The 15,616-nt window shown below is 45.2% G+C and overlaps 4 protein-coding genes across 7 annotated transcripts in view; 3 read left to right on the top strand and 1 right to left on the bottom strand.

Moving 5' to 3' along the window:
* Positions 1–1,435: 1,435 nt before the first annotated feature.
* Positions 1,436–5,067, top strand: LOC144702084 (hexosyltransferase GAUT11-like). 2 transcript variants are annotated; one of them, XR_013581180.1, is made up of 3 exons: positions 1,436–1,841; positions 3,379–4,807; positions 4,927–5,067. XR_013581180.1 is itself a non-coding variant. In XM_078573957.1 (2 exons), the coding sequence occupies exons 1-2, from the start codon at positions 1,704–1,706 to the stop codon at positions 4,747–4,749; spliced, it is 1,509 nt and encodes a 502-aa protein (XP_078430083.1). In that variant the 5' UTR covers positions 1,437–1,703; the 3' UTR covers positions 4,750–4,822. The 2 variants fall into 2 exon arrangements, 1 of the variants encoding a protein (XP_078430083.1); XM_078573957.1 differs by lacking the exon at positions 4,927–5,067 and having other exon boundaries at positions 1,437–1,841; positions 3,379–4,822.
* Positions 4,765–5,658, top strand: LOC144702086 (uncharacterized). Its single transcript, XM_078573960.1, has one exon. The coding sequence runs from the start codon at positions 4,783–4,785 to the stop codon at positions 5,521–5,523; it is 741 nt and encodes a 246-aa protein (XP_078430086.1). The 5' UTR covers positions 4,765–4,782; the 3' UTR covers positions 5,524–5,658.
* ACR4 (ACT domain repeat 4) lies at positions 5,451–8,799 on the bottom strand. 2 transcript variants are annotated; one of them, XM_078573959.1, is made up of 10 exons: positions 8,645–8,799; positions 8,443–8,579; positions 8,023–8,095; positions 7,891–7,936; positions 7,689–7,803; positions 7,540–7,619; positions 6,865–7,461; positions 6,093–6,197; positions 5,723–6,021; positions 5,451–5,583 (listed from the first exon to the last, which is right to left on the bottom strand). In XM_078573959.1, the coding sequence occupies exons 2-10, from the start codon at positions 8,444–8,446 to the stop codon at positions 5,529–5,531; spliced, it is 1,374 nt and encodes a 457-aa protein (XP_078430085.1). In that variant the 5' UTR covers positions 8,447–8,579; positions 8,645–8,799; the 3' UTR covers positions 5,451–5,528. The 2 variants fall into 2 exon arrangements, with proteins under 2 accessions (XP_078430085.1, XP_078430084.1); XM_078573958.1 differs by lacking the exons at positions 8,443–8,579; positions 8,645–8,799 and having other exon boundaries at positions 8,023–8,108.
* A 998-nt stretch (positions 8,800–9,797) lies between these two features.
* LOC144702082 (UBQ, helicase-c and DEAD-like helicase domain-containing protein) overlaps positions 9,798–15,616 on the top strand; it is a 67,406-nt gene continuing 61,587 nt past the window's right edge. For both annotated transcript variants that reach the window (XM_078573956.1, XM_078573955.1), the window contains exons 1-4: positions 9,798–10,947; positions 11,030–11,710; positions 15,047–15,149; positions 15,267–15,364. In XM_078573956.1, coding sequence (XP_078430082.1) covers positions 10,792–10,947; positions 11,030–11,710; positions 15,047–15,149; positions 15,267–15,364 — 1,038 coding nt within the window. In that variant the 5' untranslated portion in view covers positions 9,798–10,791. The remainder of the gene's footprint in view (positions 10,948–11,029; positions 11,711–15,046; positions 15,150–15,266; positions 15,365–15,616) is intronic.

Raw genomic sequence — 15,616 nt, 5'->3', positions numbered from 1 at the left:
AATATGGTAGAAATCGTTTGATGAGGAGTTGCCAACCTAGATGGTGTTTATCTAAGGTATACATTCCAAAAAATAAACATAATTTAATCAATTTTTCCACGGAACCTACTTATCAAAAGATATTATGTACTTATGATCTTTAATTCCCCCGACGGTCCCAACATAACTTAGAGCACGTCTATGATTCAGAACTTAATCTACCATCCCAAATGTTAAAAATATATGTGGCTTGCAAGCTAATTGCACATTCAATGCCTTGTCCAATATTCATTGGTACAATTCATATATTCAATATGATGCACCTGTGATGCGTCAAATATAAGCTCATTAGTACCTGTCATGAGCAAGAGAACTATGCTTAAATCACTAATCATATCTTTATATGTGTTATAAACATTCCTATTTAAATGATAGTCAAGAATGACATCAAAATATATAGAAATAATAATAATATATTGTCCAATCATACGATAAATATGTCGGATCTATAAGGTATAAGTGTGGAGACATTAATGACATTTAGTAGGTGCTCTTTGGGGAAATAATTCATTAAATTGGTTTGTACCAATCCTTGAGTGGTCTTATACTTAGAGTCAATCAGGTTAATTCATTTCCAGGTTGGGGATGGATAGGTTAATTCATTATATTGATCCTTAGACATGAGACACCAAATAAGCATTATGGATAGATATGAGTCTCTATTTAAGGGATTCCGTTATGTCCTAGCTCGAATGCACCAACAAGTCCACAAAAGTGATTGTACAGTCAAGATGAGATCATCTGCCTTTAGTATTAAAGGACACTGGGTCAAGCAAGATGTAATTATATAACTTGATAATGTAGTTGAATTATCAGAAAAAGATGGTTTCTGATGATTTTCCCATAAATGATTCCTAGAATAACCGATTAGGGTTTGATGGTAAACCACAACCTCAGTCATCTGAGATTGTCAGGTGGATGAAGGATTATATATGCATGGTAAAAGATGACAGTAAGGGTTCTAAGAGAGAGCTGAACATACTCTTCTGTATCAATCTCAGGCATGAAGAGTAGGTTAGCACATGACCGGACGGAAACTTATGCAATTAATTGGATTGAATAGATCTTTTATTAATTAATCTCCTATAACCATTTTGATAGTTTTGAGTAATTTGACAAGAGAATCATTTTCATACAATTTCATTCCTCGAATATTAACCTATTTAAATTCTAAACGTGATAGGACAACTATAATTCTTACTTAAAAACTCTCTTATAGCGACAACAATATTAAGGGCTACTTTCCAAACTATTTTTTTCTTTCTATGGATCTCCTATAAAAAATGATATTATATCCTCAATGTAAGGATAATATTACGAGTATCATCATGCTGACATAATCATCGACTGTATACTAAAATGGTATCAATATAACGTACGAACACGATAATATACTTGACAATGGAATACCTACTACTGCAGATACATAATTTCGCTGCTGATGCACAGAACAGGCGTGGTCCGATCTTCTTCCTTCCCCGTGCGTGGTGGGAGGAAGACTGAGGGGCGATTCTTCTTCTTCTAGCATTATCCGAGAAGTCAGATCTTCTGGTCGACTGATGATTTTGCTGCCGACGCTGGATCTGGAGTAGGGAATGAGAGAAGATCGTTTTGGATGAGCAAAGGGTTTTGGGGCTGATTCGGGGTTTGAATCGGTCCCAAATATGCGTCGCAAGGGGGCCGAGTTCCGGCGCCCGGCAAGAAGGGGGCTGACGGCTTGGATCTGGCGTCTCCTTCTGATTTTCGCTATCTTGATCGCAGTGATTTTTGTGATCCGCATCCATTGGGAGGATTCTCTGCCGGTAAGTCGAAGGAATTCCTGATCTGAATTCGTTTACCTTTCTCATTCTGAGTTGTTGTGGTGTCATGCTAAGTTTGCTGGTGCATTCTTTCGTCTTTAATCACGAGCATATGCATCTGACGTTCTGTTTGGAGGAATAACAGTTGGTATTTAGGTTAGGTATCTCGTGCTCATCTTTCTCTGTGGCGACCTCATTTTTTTTATAAATAGCTGAAGTAGTGAGATTTTGGGCAAGTCGTTTTAAGCTTTTTTCATGATTTTCCACGCCCACCAGTGGTAAACGGGCTTGCGAGATGACATTTCCTGGCCAATCATGAATTTCTCAATTTTAATCCCAAAGCTCATCGCATCAGGAATGGTTAATCGGAACTTTTAGGAATCGCATGTCCAGGTAGGGAAAGAGAGAGAAATAGAATTAATTACCATTTTGATGTCCACTTTCCCTGCCATCATTGTTCAAAGTATAGACCAAAACCTTTCATGATGTTCCCTTAAATGGACACCTGTAGATATTTATATACTGATGTAGAGAAATATAGAGAAGTAGAAGTAAATATAGAAATAACACAGTTACACTGTCATCCAAGTTCCATCTATATAGATCAAATCCCCAAGGAAATCAAAACCTTCCATGATATTCCCCTTGAAGAGCCTGAGCCGCACATCAAATTCAACTCTGTCTCCCCGTATTTTCTCTTATCCTTCTTTATCTTTCATCACCACTTACTCTGTCCTCCAAATTCACTGCATAGATCAAATCTCCAAGGAAATCAAAACCTTTCTGGATATTCCCCTTAAAGAACCTGAGCCGCTCATCAAATTCAACTGTCTCCCCATATTTTCTCTTATCCTTCTCTATCTTTCATCACCGCTTACTCATGCCATCCGAGTTCCATCTATAGATCAAATCCCAAAAGGAAATCAAAACCTTTCATGATACTTCCCTTAGAGGACCGTAGCTGCTGATTAAATTCATCTGTCTCTCCCCATATTTTTTCGCATCCTTCTTTATCTTTCATCATCACTTACTCTTGCCATCCAAGTTTCATCTGTAGATCAAATCCCAAAGGAAATCAAAACCTTTCATGGTACTCCCCAAAGAGAACCCGAGCAGCTCATTAAATTCATCTGTCTCCCCATGTTTCCTTTATCCTTCTTCATCATCATTCAATTTAGACGTGGTCATTCTGTTCTTTTTTTGCAAATTTGTGCTAATTGTTTGTTCTGTTCGGTTTTCCGAACAGAACAAAAACGAATTCGAACAGAACATCGCGCAGACCCATGTGCGGTTCTTTTGTTCGCTTTGTGCAAATTTTGTTCTAGTTTTGTGCAAATGTGCGAACTTGTGCAAATGTGCAAATTTTGTTCGTTTTTTTTAAAGAACAGAACAAAGAACAAGGCCCTGTCCGGTTCTTTTGTGCAAATTTTTTGTTCATTTCAAATGAACAGAACAGAACAACCCTGTCTACATTCATTACTCGGAGTTCAGTGATCACTAGAATTGTTGGAGTTCAGTGATAAACATGCTTTCATTTCAGGGGCCGAGATTATCTGGCAGGGAACCGAAGAGCGAGGCCGTCGACCCGGCGACAGAACTCTCAAGTGCTACATCATTCAGCCGGCAGCTAGTGGACCAAATGACACTAGCCAAAGCCTACTTGGTCTTGGCTAAGGAACAAGGAAAACTGACACTCGCCATGGATCTCAGCTCACAGATCAGAAACTCCCAGCAGCTTCTATCTCGGGCCGCCGTCCGGGAAAGACCCATCACCCACGACGAAGCCCAGCCCGTGATTACGAAGCTGGCCCAGCTGCTCCTCCAAGCCCTAGAATCCCACTTCGACATAGCCACCACCCTCGTAACTCTGAAGCACCACATTCAAGCCCTGGAGGCCAGAGTCCACTCTGGAACTGTGCAGAGCGCAGAATTTGGCAAACAAGTCTCTGAATCCGTCCCCAAACACATCCACTGCCTATCCATGAATCTCACAGTTGATTATCTCAGCAACCCTTCACTTCAAAAGAGCCAAACTAAGATCTTGGACGATGGGCTTCTCCATTTCTGCCTGTTCTCTGATAATCTGCTGGCTGCCTCAGTAGTGGTGAATTCAACCGTCTCCAACGCTGTCCATCCAAGAAATATCGCCTTCCATGTCGTGACCGATTCAGCCAGTTTCATCGCCATGAAGGCCTGGTTCGCCATGAACAGCTTCCAAGGTTGTAATGTGGAGGTTCGCAGCGTGGAAGAATTCTCCTGCCTGAATGGGTCTCCCTCGCCGAGGGTGATGAGATTCTTCATTCCGGAGATGTTCCCTTCGCTGAAGAAGGTCGTCTTCCTCGACGACGACGTCGTGGTTCAGAAGGATTTGAGCGGATTGTTCTCCATGGATCTGCACGGGAACGTTAATGGTGCGGTGGAGACTTGCTTGGAGGCGTTCCACAGGTACAACAAGTACCTGAATTTCTCAGATCCGTTGATCAGCTCCAGATTCGATCCGCAGGGTTGCGGGTGGGCCTTCGGGATGAATGTCTTCGATCTGGTGGCATGGCGGAAGGCTAATCTGACGGAGGTTTACCGATTCTGGGAAGAGCGAAACTCCAATGGCGTGCTCTGGAGATCCAACGGGACGCTCGCGGCCGGTCTTCTGACATTCCACGGGAGAACAGAGCCGCTGGATCGGAGATGGCATGTTCTAGGGTTAGGGTTCGATCCCGACATCGACAGCCGTCTGATCGAGAGCGCTGCCGTGGTTCACTTCAGCGGGAGGATGAAGCCTTGGCTGAAGATTTCCTTGAACAAGTACAGACCGCTCTGGGATCGCTACCTGGATCACGCCAGCGTCCACCTCCGCGGATGCCCTAATTTCTTCGGCAAGAATTCTCGTGAACCCGAGCTCGTGATCGAATGAGCACTGTAAAGCGGGAGCCGATTCAGGTTCCGCATGATCTGTGGAGGCAAGAAACACGGTAAAAGCTTCTTCTCGAGATCTATAAATGAGCGAGGACGGAGTACCGATCGGATCATCTTCTGGAGATCTTTCGCGATGGGGTTCAGGTTCTACGTTCTCGTTCTTGTTGTTCTTCAGGTTCTTGTTCTGCGCGCCGGCTCGGAGGGCGTGGATAGAGCAGTGGTGGAGGGGACGGTGTACTGCGATACCTGCTTCCAGGAGGAGCTCTCGAGCAGCAGCCACTTCATCGCGGACGCGGTCGTGGCCGTGGAGTGCGGGCCGTTCAAGGCGGAGGCGAGGACGGACCGGGTGGGTCGGTTCCGGGTCGGGCTGCCTCCGGTGGTTAGCCGGGATTTGGAGGCGGTCCGGGGCTGCTCGGTGAGGCTGGTCCGTAGCAGCGAGCCCTTCTGCGCCGTGGCTTCCTCCGCTACGTCGTCTTCTTCCCTTCGACTGCGCCTCCGCAAGCCCGGCCTCCACGTCTTCTCCGCCGGCTTCTTCACCTTCAAGCCTCTGCAGCAGCCCGAGCTCTGCTACCAGGAGCCCAAGCTCAGCTCCTCCGACTCCCTCTCCTTGCCTTCTCTCCCTCCATTGCCCAACCTCCCCAACTTGCCCTCTCTGCCCAACCTGCCCAATCTGCCCAATCTGCCCAATCTGCCCAACTTGCCCAATCTGCCCAACTTGCCGAGGCTGCCCAACTTGCCTCCCCTCTTCCCCGGCTTCCCCTCCACGCCTTGAAATCCTTAGTAGTTTGAACTTTTGCCGTCTCTGGAATAACCGACGGTGGTCTCTGAGTTCCTGTGGAAGGAATAAACAAGGGATTTCCTGTACATGGTCTTTCTGCTTAAAATGAAACATGGGGGTTTTCCTGTACATGAGCGGTTTTGTTGTTGTCTACTGAGAGTTGGGGCGGAGGGGGATCAAGTTGCAGAGAGACCTGGACTTGAAGAGGCCCCCGAAGATTGATGACGATGATGATGACGGCTGGGCTTTGGGGTGATTCGGGTGGCTCTTCACCTTGAGCACGGTGAGGCCGATGGCCTGGCGGACCATGTCGATGGTCTTTGGATCCACGACGCTGCCGCCTGCGTCCCTGACATAGAACGTGTTCACTGCCTTGCCGCCGCGCGTCGTCACCTCCGCCCTTGTGACTGTCAGGCTGTTCTCCCGGAATATCCTCGTCACGTCCGACAGCAGCCCGGCCCTGTCGCCGGTGCATAGCTCCAGCTTCAAGTCCTAAGATAAAAACTCCACCTCTTCACCCACCCCCAATCTCAGAAATTCTCATAAGCTGAGCCTTTTCTCACCTCTGAGACCCGTCTCTGGATCGCCGCCTCGAGGCACTGTACCACCCGCTCGCGCTCCGCCTCGGAGTTTACTGGTGACCCGTCTACGTGCCGGATGTAGAACTCCTTCACACCAGAAAGAGAAAAATGCGTTGAAGTACTACAACATACTGCTTAAAGATGAAAAGCTGTAGCTTTTTAGCACAGTTGTTATAAGCAGGCCTGTAGCAAAAGGTGCAACACACTGCACGCCTGGGCCATAAATGGGCCAGCAGCAAGTGTTGTCAGGGAGTATTGAAGTACAACATCCTGCCTAAAGATGAAAAGTAACACCCTTGCGATAAGCTGTAAATTTTTGGCACAGTTGTTATAAGCAGGCCTGTTGCGAAAGCAACAGCACTGCACGCCTGGGCCATAAATAGCCCAGCAGCAAGTGTTGTCAGGGAGTGTTGAAGTACAACATCCTGCCTAAAGATGAAAAGTGACCCATTTCCCATAAGTCATAGCTTTTAGCACAGTTGCTATAAACAGGCCTATTGCAAAAGCAACAACACTGCACAACTGTTGTCAGGAGGTGTTGAAGTACAACAACATCCTGCCTAAAGATGAAAGGTGACCCATTTCCTATAAGCTGTAGCTTTTAGCACAGTTGCTATAAACAGGCCTGTTGCTATAAATAGGCCACCAGCAAATGAGAAGTAACACATTTCCTATAAGATATAGCTTTTAGCACAGTTGGTAAGCGCTAGAATCTAACATAAGAGAACCAAGACTTGGGGAGAGCAGAGCTTACTTGGTAAGCTTCGGGGGGCTCGACGCCGACGTTGGCGTGGAAGACGACGTACTGCATGTCGGTGAGAGTGCAGACCGTGTCGAAGAGCAGCTTAGGCCGGTCCTTGCACCGGATGGTGACCACGGAGTAGTCTTTATCCTGCCAATTGACCACCGTGACGCTGGGCCGGAGCTTCTGGTCCGAGCCGTCCTCGCCGAGCCGCTCGTAGTCCCGGTCGTCGAACATCATCTGGTGCAGCCGCCGCTCGGTGTGGGTCGCGCCCAGCGAGACCGCGGTCCGAGCCGCCCGGCTCCTGTGGCTGCTTCCCCTCAGCACGTTCCGCAGGAGGTTCTTGATCTGGGCGAGCCGGTCCGGGTCCGTGATGGCCGAGCCGGTGGCCTCGTCCGTGACGTGAACGACCGCCGCGGCTCGGGTGTTATGGGTCCAGACCTCCGCGTCCAGCACGTTGCATTTGAGGCTGTTCAGCACCGCCGATAGCTCGGACAGTAGACCCGGTCGGTCCGTTCCGGTCAGCTCGATCGAAGTGTACTCTCTCGACTCCGCCACCCCGACCGATCTCCTCTCCGATCGCAGATACCCAGATTCCGATCCCAGAGACTGCACCGATTAATTAAAAAAAAATCTTTACCCGCTGCAAGAAATTCTAAAGTTTTTGTGTTTTTAATGCTCGTTTACCTCGCGGATGAACTGGGCGACTGCGTTGACGGTCGACTCGTCCCTTAGTTTTTTGCCGTCTCGGTCGGTGACGTTGAACACTGTTGCAACGAAGTGAGAATCCAAGAATCGAAGCTATTGAACGTTTTGGAAAGGAGATTTTGATTTACCGTCCATGAACCATCCGCCGTCTGATGATATGTAGGCCTTGGAAATGACGAGGTTGAGATCTGTGAGAATTTGGACCACTTCGAGGAGGATTCCGTGCTTGTTCGCGCTGTCAACCTGGAGAAAAATCAGAAAATGGCGATGGTGAAGAAAGAATCTTAGATTTGGGATTGAGAAATGGTGTTTGTTTTTTTGGATGATTACTTGAATGACGGTCGCGTCCTCGCATGATTCGTTGTCTATGACGACCCTGGATGGATGAGAAAGAACAAGGAGGAAACAGATTGAGCCGATTCATGGATGATAAAATGGAAATAAATTGATGGGTTTATTTACCTGGGTGGATTCAACCTTCGGATCAGCTTCTCGTATTCATCCTCCATGTCCCATGAAGAACAAGTCTGGGTCTCTGGAAGAGACATGAGAGCAAACGAAGGAATTGTCTTCAGACTAGGTTTAAGAAGACGGATCAGGAGCTGCTAAGACCGGAGAGGAGGCGGAAGAAGAAGAAGCTAATAGAAGAAACAGAACCGAAAGTGCGTCTGACGATACGTTTGAAGTTGAGATGAGCAGAGAAATCAAGAAAACAGCCAGATTATCCGTCTGATAATCGACGAAAATTCACCAAAAAAACGCTGAATAGAGCAGGCGACTTCGAACGCATCGAAAAACAGAAAAGCGCATCAAATCCGCGTCCGAAGAAACGAAGAAAAAACTAAAAATCGAAAGCCCAAAGAGGAACGGATAAGGCAGTACCCATTTCCGCTTCAAGTACGAAGCGCTTTTCAGAGCGGGGGGAGTGGGATTCGATGCGCAGGCCAAGGACGCCTGCAATAATGACGACTCTGGCTCGAATTTATACTCCGTTCGCCAAACCAGCGCCGTCCAGTGACCTAAAACAACCAAATAAGAACAGATCGGAGCGAAGAACAGCAGCAGCAGCTCAAGCAAATCCAACCTCGCCCTAGACAGCAGCCACAGAAAACGAATAAAAACCATCCTCGCTGGCTTTCCTCTGATCTCCGCCATTAATTCTCTGAATTTTGTCTCCGATCTCCGTCAGTTTCCAATTTTTCTACCTACCTCCGCCAAAATCCCCTCGAATCCCCGCCATTGACGAGCTTAACACCGACATTACTCTGCTAATCATCCGTTCTATAGCGGTTTCCCCCCTCCGAGGGGCATTTTGGGAAATAAGCGCTATTTTTTTTGGTTTATTCCGCGAACCGACATCGATTAATTTCTCGCCCGGAAACCGCCTTCGATCGTTGACTTTGGGCCGTCAATGAGTCAACGGGTATATTCTCCGGATATTCCCGTCACGTGCCACGTGGTGATGACTCAGCGTGACGTGGTGTACGGACCAGTGGGCCCCGCCTGACTCAAGTGGATCCGATGGGACCACTGACGGCGGACCGCGACGGGTTGGATCTTAACCGTTTCCGTTGTACGACGGACGGACGATGAGACATGATAACATAGTCATTGTCAAATTCTATAGTGCATCATTGAAATTAATAAAAAAATTCAAATTTGATAAAAAAATATCGTAAAATAATATTTCAGTACATTTGTCCGCCAATGAAAAAGCCGTCCAGGGGATAATAAAAACCATCCCATGTGTCCATATATTTGTATATTTGTGTTTAGTGTTTGCCCATTCAATATCCGATATTTAACTATTGATATATGATTTCCCAATGAAATCGAGGTTAGTTATTGTTTCAAAATAGGAGGACCCATTGTCCCATATGGAGCAGCATACAAGCAGAAAACAATTTTAATATTTTCAAAGTGAAACCTAGAAGCTAAACTTTGCTGTATGTATCATGTTTCAGTAGTGTTGACCCAGTACTACTGGGCTTTTGTGTTAGGGAAGCCGAGCCCATCTTGGGCCCGGCCCGGTTAATTAATCATGAATTTAAAGTTAGACATGCCTCCTTGATTCAATCATTATGACATAGTTGAATATGGATTAAACTCAGCTAACAAATATTCATTCTGCTCTGGCAGTCAAGAAATATAACCCCTGTGGCTTAATTACATATTTGCATGTTCCCAGTAAAATGATAAGTTTATTTAAATTATCTACCAATTTATGTATGCTATTAGAAAAACTGACATCTGACACCAGTATCTCATATCAGAACATACAGCTGTGTCAGATATGAGTACTGTAGCAACTAATATCTGATATCATCGTGGGACACCCATATTCGGGCTGATCATCTGCCCCGGAATAGTCATCTCACATCTTGTGGACAGTACATCTACGCCAACGCTGGCTACAAAGAAAAGAGAAAGGCCGACTATAGTTCTGGATCGTCCAGATATTTCAACTTCGTTCGAACCATCCCGTCCAGGGATTCATCCATTGAAGAAAAAAATAGTCCGCGTCCTGACTTAGCCAGTTTCGTCCCCTCCGGAGAAAAACCGTCCCGTCCCTTGTCCCAGATGAAAAAAGCATGTTTTAAAATTTTTATATACCTTTAATATGGATTTTTCTAAGTTTTAAGGGAAATACAGAGGAGAGAGAAAGCGAAGGGACATATGTACAATTACTTTTGGGCAGCGTCAGTTTGTGCGTGGGAAAAAAAACTGGGATTTTGACACAAAATGTCAAGGAATTGACGTAGCGATGCCACGTGGCAAGATCTCAACCGTCGGAAGCGAATCTGACGGAGTTTTGTCCATCCCTTATCGTCCATCGTCCGAGACCTCCGGACGGGACGGTTTTTTCGTCCGACGATTGGAAAACCGTCTCGTCCATTCGTCCCGGGACGAAATTCCTCCCTGGTTTTCGTCCAATCTCGTGGAGGGGACGATTTTTTTGTCCTGGAAAGAAAAAACCGTCCGTCCGCGTCCCTGCACTATAAGGCCGACAATGAAGACATACTATGGATGGAAGACGACAGTCAACCCCAATTAGACATCCCTCTCCGTCATTCTATCGTTATCCGATGACGGTTAAAAAGAATTTGACTGTTTTGTCCCTTGGAAGAGACCAATTGCCGCCATCAGGTCGGCCGGTAGGGTTTGAAAATGGTATAAAACCGAGTGAGAGAAGGTATTTCAGTTGGGAGTGGCGCGGGAGAAAACCAGGGGATGGAGGAAGAGAGATCGATCGAAGTTCGCTCGGTCGACGGCTCGTCGACAGTCGTGCGCATTGCGCCAGAGCGCACGATTGCGGTGTTGCAATCAATTCTGAAGGAATCGTTTCCTCCGGCGAAGGAACACTCGAATTTCCGGTTATTCCACAAAGTACAACGATTTTCTCCCTTTTTTTTGATTGAATTTCCTCCTGCTTTACAGATCGGTTTCTGATTCGGAAAAATTTGTGCAGGGTGTTCGACTGAGAACTGGAGACTCTGTAGGCAGCCATTTGATTGATGATGGATTCCTTGTCCTGGTTCCGTTTGCCAAGAGAGTGAGGGAATCCCAACGCTCAGAGCGGCGGTCTGATGCGACCGCGGGAACGTCCAATCTAGACAACCAAGCTAAAGATTTTGGCTTTGCAGACTCGGCCTGGATGGATATGGTGGAAGATCTAAGGTCAATTTCGGATATTCCTCAAGTTTCTGGACGTGGTCAAGACGTGCTAGATGTGGATACGAACGAGGATTGTTCTCAAGCGACGACAAGCGTCAGGAAAGAAACTTGTTATCTTTTCCTTCGCGATTTTATGAAAAATCACAGCTACGTCTTAGATCGTTTAAACAAGGGTCAAAGTTCTCCAGCTCCTGGCTTAGCAGATTGCTTATCTGATCGCCGCAGCCAAAAGTGCTTTTTTTCAGAGGAGTTCCATCCTAATTACGTGGGCTTGGATAGCTGCGCTTGTCCTGTATGGTTGAAGAGACTAGTGAGATGTTTTTCTTTTCTGAATGCTGCACACAGCTTTCTTCTCATGCAACATAGATTCATCGAATGGAAATGCCTAAATCAAGCGTTGGAACTGTCAGACAAAAGTCAGGTTGATGAGTTTGATATATCTGATGTGGAGCAACTTCTCTTTTTGTTCCCAAAGGTAGATTTCCTTGCGCTAATCTGGCGTACTGAATATAGTTATCGTTTGGTGCTAATTTTTTATACTTATTTGGTCGTCAGTACCAGCATCCTCAACTCATTATCATTGTTAGGCAACCCTCTCATCTTGAGGATTTTGTTAGAGTCCTGATGAGATAACCGATTCTTGAAATCATAGGGTTATAAATACCCCGTTGTAAGGTCATTAGAAGGACTTTTGATGAATGATCATCCTGCGGTTTCTTGGCACGAGTAGCTGTATCCTGCTTTCGTGAGGGCAAGAACTCCCGATTCGGAGGTTCTTGATAGTTTGTCCACCTATCGCTCTCTCTTCTATCTTACATCTTCCACCTCTCCTATTCTCCTCTCTCTCCCTCGTCCATTTCTTGATTGTTGTTAGATCTCCATGGCGATCGTGACAGATTTCTGACATATATCCAGAATGCTCCATTCATCGTTGTGAGTATCTGATAATAGGAATAGTATCGACATTACATTGTCCTTTGTGTTCATCTCCAACATTTTATTATCTTTTGCTTTAAAGCTGATATTCTTGGGAAGTGTAGTTATACGCTCATGATATCCAAGGGCTTCGATACAGCCTGGTTGGGTGTATGATGGAAGGCGGGATTTGATACAGCTCCGGCATGGAAAGCTAGTCCATGAAGACTGGAGGCTGTACGTCCATGAGGATCCTCGCGGTGCTATGGGCGATATGGCTGCACAGTATTGAGGTAGTTTTGGAGGGGAGGACAACCTGGACACACAGCTTCCTGCATGATAAAGAGAGTCTTGTTTCATATTGGTTTAGAACGGTGTGAAGGAATGGATTCTGTTTATCTAATGTATTTTACGTCCATATATTTTAAGAGCATGAAGGTGATCACCATTATTAAGTGATCTTGGTGCAGTCTGCACAGGTTGTATCGTATTTGATGTAACACCACAAATACTGTTAATAAATGTCTCAATTCTGTAACTGTTTTGCGTCCAACAGTAGAGATGATGGGGGGCTCGAGAGAGAGAAGTTCCCGGGGTAGAGAGGAGAATTGGAATTTTGAGAGATCGAACCAAGGAGTCATGGATCTACCACGTAACTGAAGATGTGGCGAGGGAGAGATGATCATGCAGATGAGGATCGTAGTGGGCGAGATGGAACTTGAGGTTGAGAGGAGAAGAGCCAAGGAACTTCAACTTCGTAATACTTCCTGCTGGCTGCCCCCCTAAAGGGAGGGCGCCTTATTTAAAGGAACACAAAGAAGGCAAAATATGGGTCTGCTTTAAGGAGGGTCGGTATTGTATCAGATCTTCCCTATTTTCTTGAAAAAAACTTGAAAAGATGGAGTTGCGAAACTTGTCCCTCCCCTGCTGTATGGTGAAACCTTCGAGGATCTCCATTGTATCTTACACCCGCTGAGGGCATTTCTGTCTTAGCCGCTTTCTCGTATCTCTCTTTAAAAGATTTAGCCCTCCTTTCCTTAGGTATGCTCCTCAATTGATGAAGTTCTTTGTTCATTTTTTCCATCGCCCTAGGATTATATTGTTTTTGAGGGAACTGCTCTCTTTGGCTTGGTGAGATATCAAGTGACATTGTTTCCTCTGCTTATCTGTTGAAGCCACTGGGCTTATTTTCGTTTTACATTATTCACTCCATTGCAGTTCCTTCTCATCTCCTTTGACCTTGCTATCCTTGAGCAGAATTCACTGTCGACTGATAAGGATTAGTGGATAGCTGTCTCAGGATATACCAGACAGCATTTCTATCACCGGTTTTCCATCATTCCCAGAAGTGAGACCACGAGAACTTTCCTCATTACACACTTGGATAACAAACTGTCTCCACCAAATTAATCTTATTCTTCCATTGCTGCAGAGGTGCCTTGACAACTTGAACACATTTCTCCTTCCCTAGAGAGAATAATCTTGTGCTTGGGGATTCAAGCTATTCTCTTGTGGACTCAAGGGCTGAAGTACCCTGAATATGGTAATTCAAGTCAAACTTTTGCAACTTTGACTGCACTGCAGCAACATCAGATTGGGTCTGGCAAAGTGAGTCCAGGTGAGGAGGGAGTGGTCCACGTAATCCAGGAGTCCTGCGCATTAGAAGAATCGGAAGGCAGAGCCAGGAGAGCAGGGCATCTCAGTGAACCTTGATGGCAGCAGCTCTGCATAGACATTAGAGGATAGTCCTCAACATAACCATCTCCAAGAGCGGACGGCTCTCTTTCTATCTCTTTGTCCCAGTCTCTATCTTTATCCTTATCATTATCTACCTTTGAGTGCCAAGAACCCTATAATGATGGAATAAGTTGGGTGAGATGAAGCACCTGCTTGCACAGCCTGAAAATTTGCTGGAAGTTTTTAATGAATGATGAATGCACATCTCATGAATTTGTACAGCCATCTCTGGCACTGTCCATGGACTTCAATCAGATAGAGCAGGTACTTACAGACAATAATGCTCAACGCAGATCAGGACAATCAGAACATCTAATAAGGCCTCTATTTCAATAGGGCCCAAACTTATGAAACTAATTTTTGTCCATAAGCCAATCATACTCTCTCTATGGGTGGGGACACCTTACTGAAAATGTCACTGGTCTCTCGCCTTGCCCATGATTTGTGCTCTTAAATATGTCAAACCAAGTTGAATATCCAATGCCCCTGTGAACTTGTCTTTCTTCAACATTTGGAGTCAAGGGCCAAACAAGATCTGTGTAATTTGCCCAAAATACAAGCAGTGCGAAGGCGTGACTGTTGGTGCGCTACCAAAAGCCATGAAGCGAAAGGTTCTGAATGATAAAGAAGGTTCTGCAAGCTTATCTAATGTTACAAAGTAGGGGAACGGATAAAGAAACAAACTAGAACTCAATATTCTACCTACCGGCATACCAGATTGTTCTCTTGCTTCTGTTAAGCCATAATCTCTTATGCGGCATCTTTTGAATTGAACCCAACTGCTGGACTGTCTCTTGATCCAAGCTCAATCCCCATTGAAATCGGTCAGGCCCAGAACATAACCCACTGATACAGTTACTGAAAAACTAGCCGACTGAGAATCCCCAAAGACGCCTCAAATTCCGAGGGACTAATTCCCCACAGAGCAGGGCATAATTTAAAATTTTTGATCCTTTTTTAACTGATGTTGCCGATGAATATTTTAAGGATATTGACTTATTATTTTAAAGATGCCTTAAACCTCCGAGAATTGTTACTTTCGAAGGGATTTAATAATCAAACACATTAGGGCATATTCTGAGCTGCTCTATAGGTGTAGTTTGGCCCTGTTTTTTAAACTGCCCTCATGGTTTTTATGCTCCTACAATTTCATTTGCAGGTGGTGATTCGTGGAAATCAAAAGGTGTTCTTATCCAAGTATATGGAGGCTATTGTAATTCTAGACTGCTCTGAGGAACCAGAGATGCTACCTTTGAGAAATTGTAATTGTGTAACTTTTTGTACATTGTTGTCATCCCTACAGTTTCATTTCATCACAATTATTTAATACCGATGAATAACATCTTTGTATTTTTCGTCCTTTATGGTCATACTTCCAGATAGGATCAAGACATCCCATGCATCATCAATATATGCAAGGGAAAAGAGGGAGGATTATTTCAAGGATGCTTTACTTTCAGTGGCCAGATCAGTGCATGTATGCTGACAGCAACTCTTGATCATTTTTCTAAGTCCTTTGTTCTTTCTTTGAGAAAAATGTCTGAGGTGTTCACTGAACTTTTCCCTGTTATTTATTTCACGAAGAGCGAGAGAAGTATCATAGCTCTCTTGTCAAAATTGTCTAACTGATAGGTTCCTTACTAGAACCTATTAAAGAAAGAAGACACGCTGTGTCAGGCTGGCAACAGATTGTGCACACGATGGGGCCCATGCAGCAAGCCTATAAATA

This window comes from Wolffia australiana, chromosome 4, assembly GCF_029677425.1.
Source record: "Wolffia australiana isolate 7733 chromosome 4, ASM2967742v1".
In the NCBI taxonomy this organism is placed as follows: Eukaryota; Viridiplantae; Streptophyta; class Magnoliopsida; order Alismatales; family Araceae; genus Wolffia; species Wolffia australiana.
Note: the sequence above shows the minus strand (reverse complement) of the source record. Positions and strands in the feature narration are given on the sequence as shown.

Coding starts and splice junctions, on each gene's coding strand:
- ACR4 (XM_078573958.1), bottom strand. CDS start 8,108: ATGTCTCTTCCAGAGACCCAGACTTGTTCTTCATGGGACATGGAGGAT. Junction 7,620..7,688: donor CGGCGGATGGTTCATGGACG/GTAAATCAAAAT, acceptor TCGTTGCAACAG/TGTTCAACGTCACCGACCGA. Junction 5,584..5,722: donor GGGGGCCTCTTCAAGTCCAG/GTCTCTCTGCAA, acceptor TTCCTTCCACAG/GAACTCAGAGACCACCGTCG.
- LOC144702086 (XM_078573960.1), top strand. CDS start 4,783: ATGATCTGTGGAGGCAAGAAACACGGTAAAAGCTTCTTCTCGAGATCT.
- LOC144702084 (XM_078573957.1), top strand. CDS start 1,704: ATGCGTCGCAAGGGGGCCGAGTTCCGGCGCCCGGCAAGAAGGGGGCTG. Junction 1,842..3,378: donor ATTGGGAGGATTCTCTGCCG/GTAAGTCGAAGG, acceptor CTTTCATTTCAG/GGGCCGAGATTATCTGGCAG.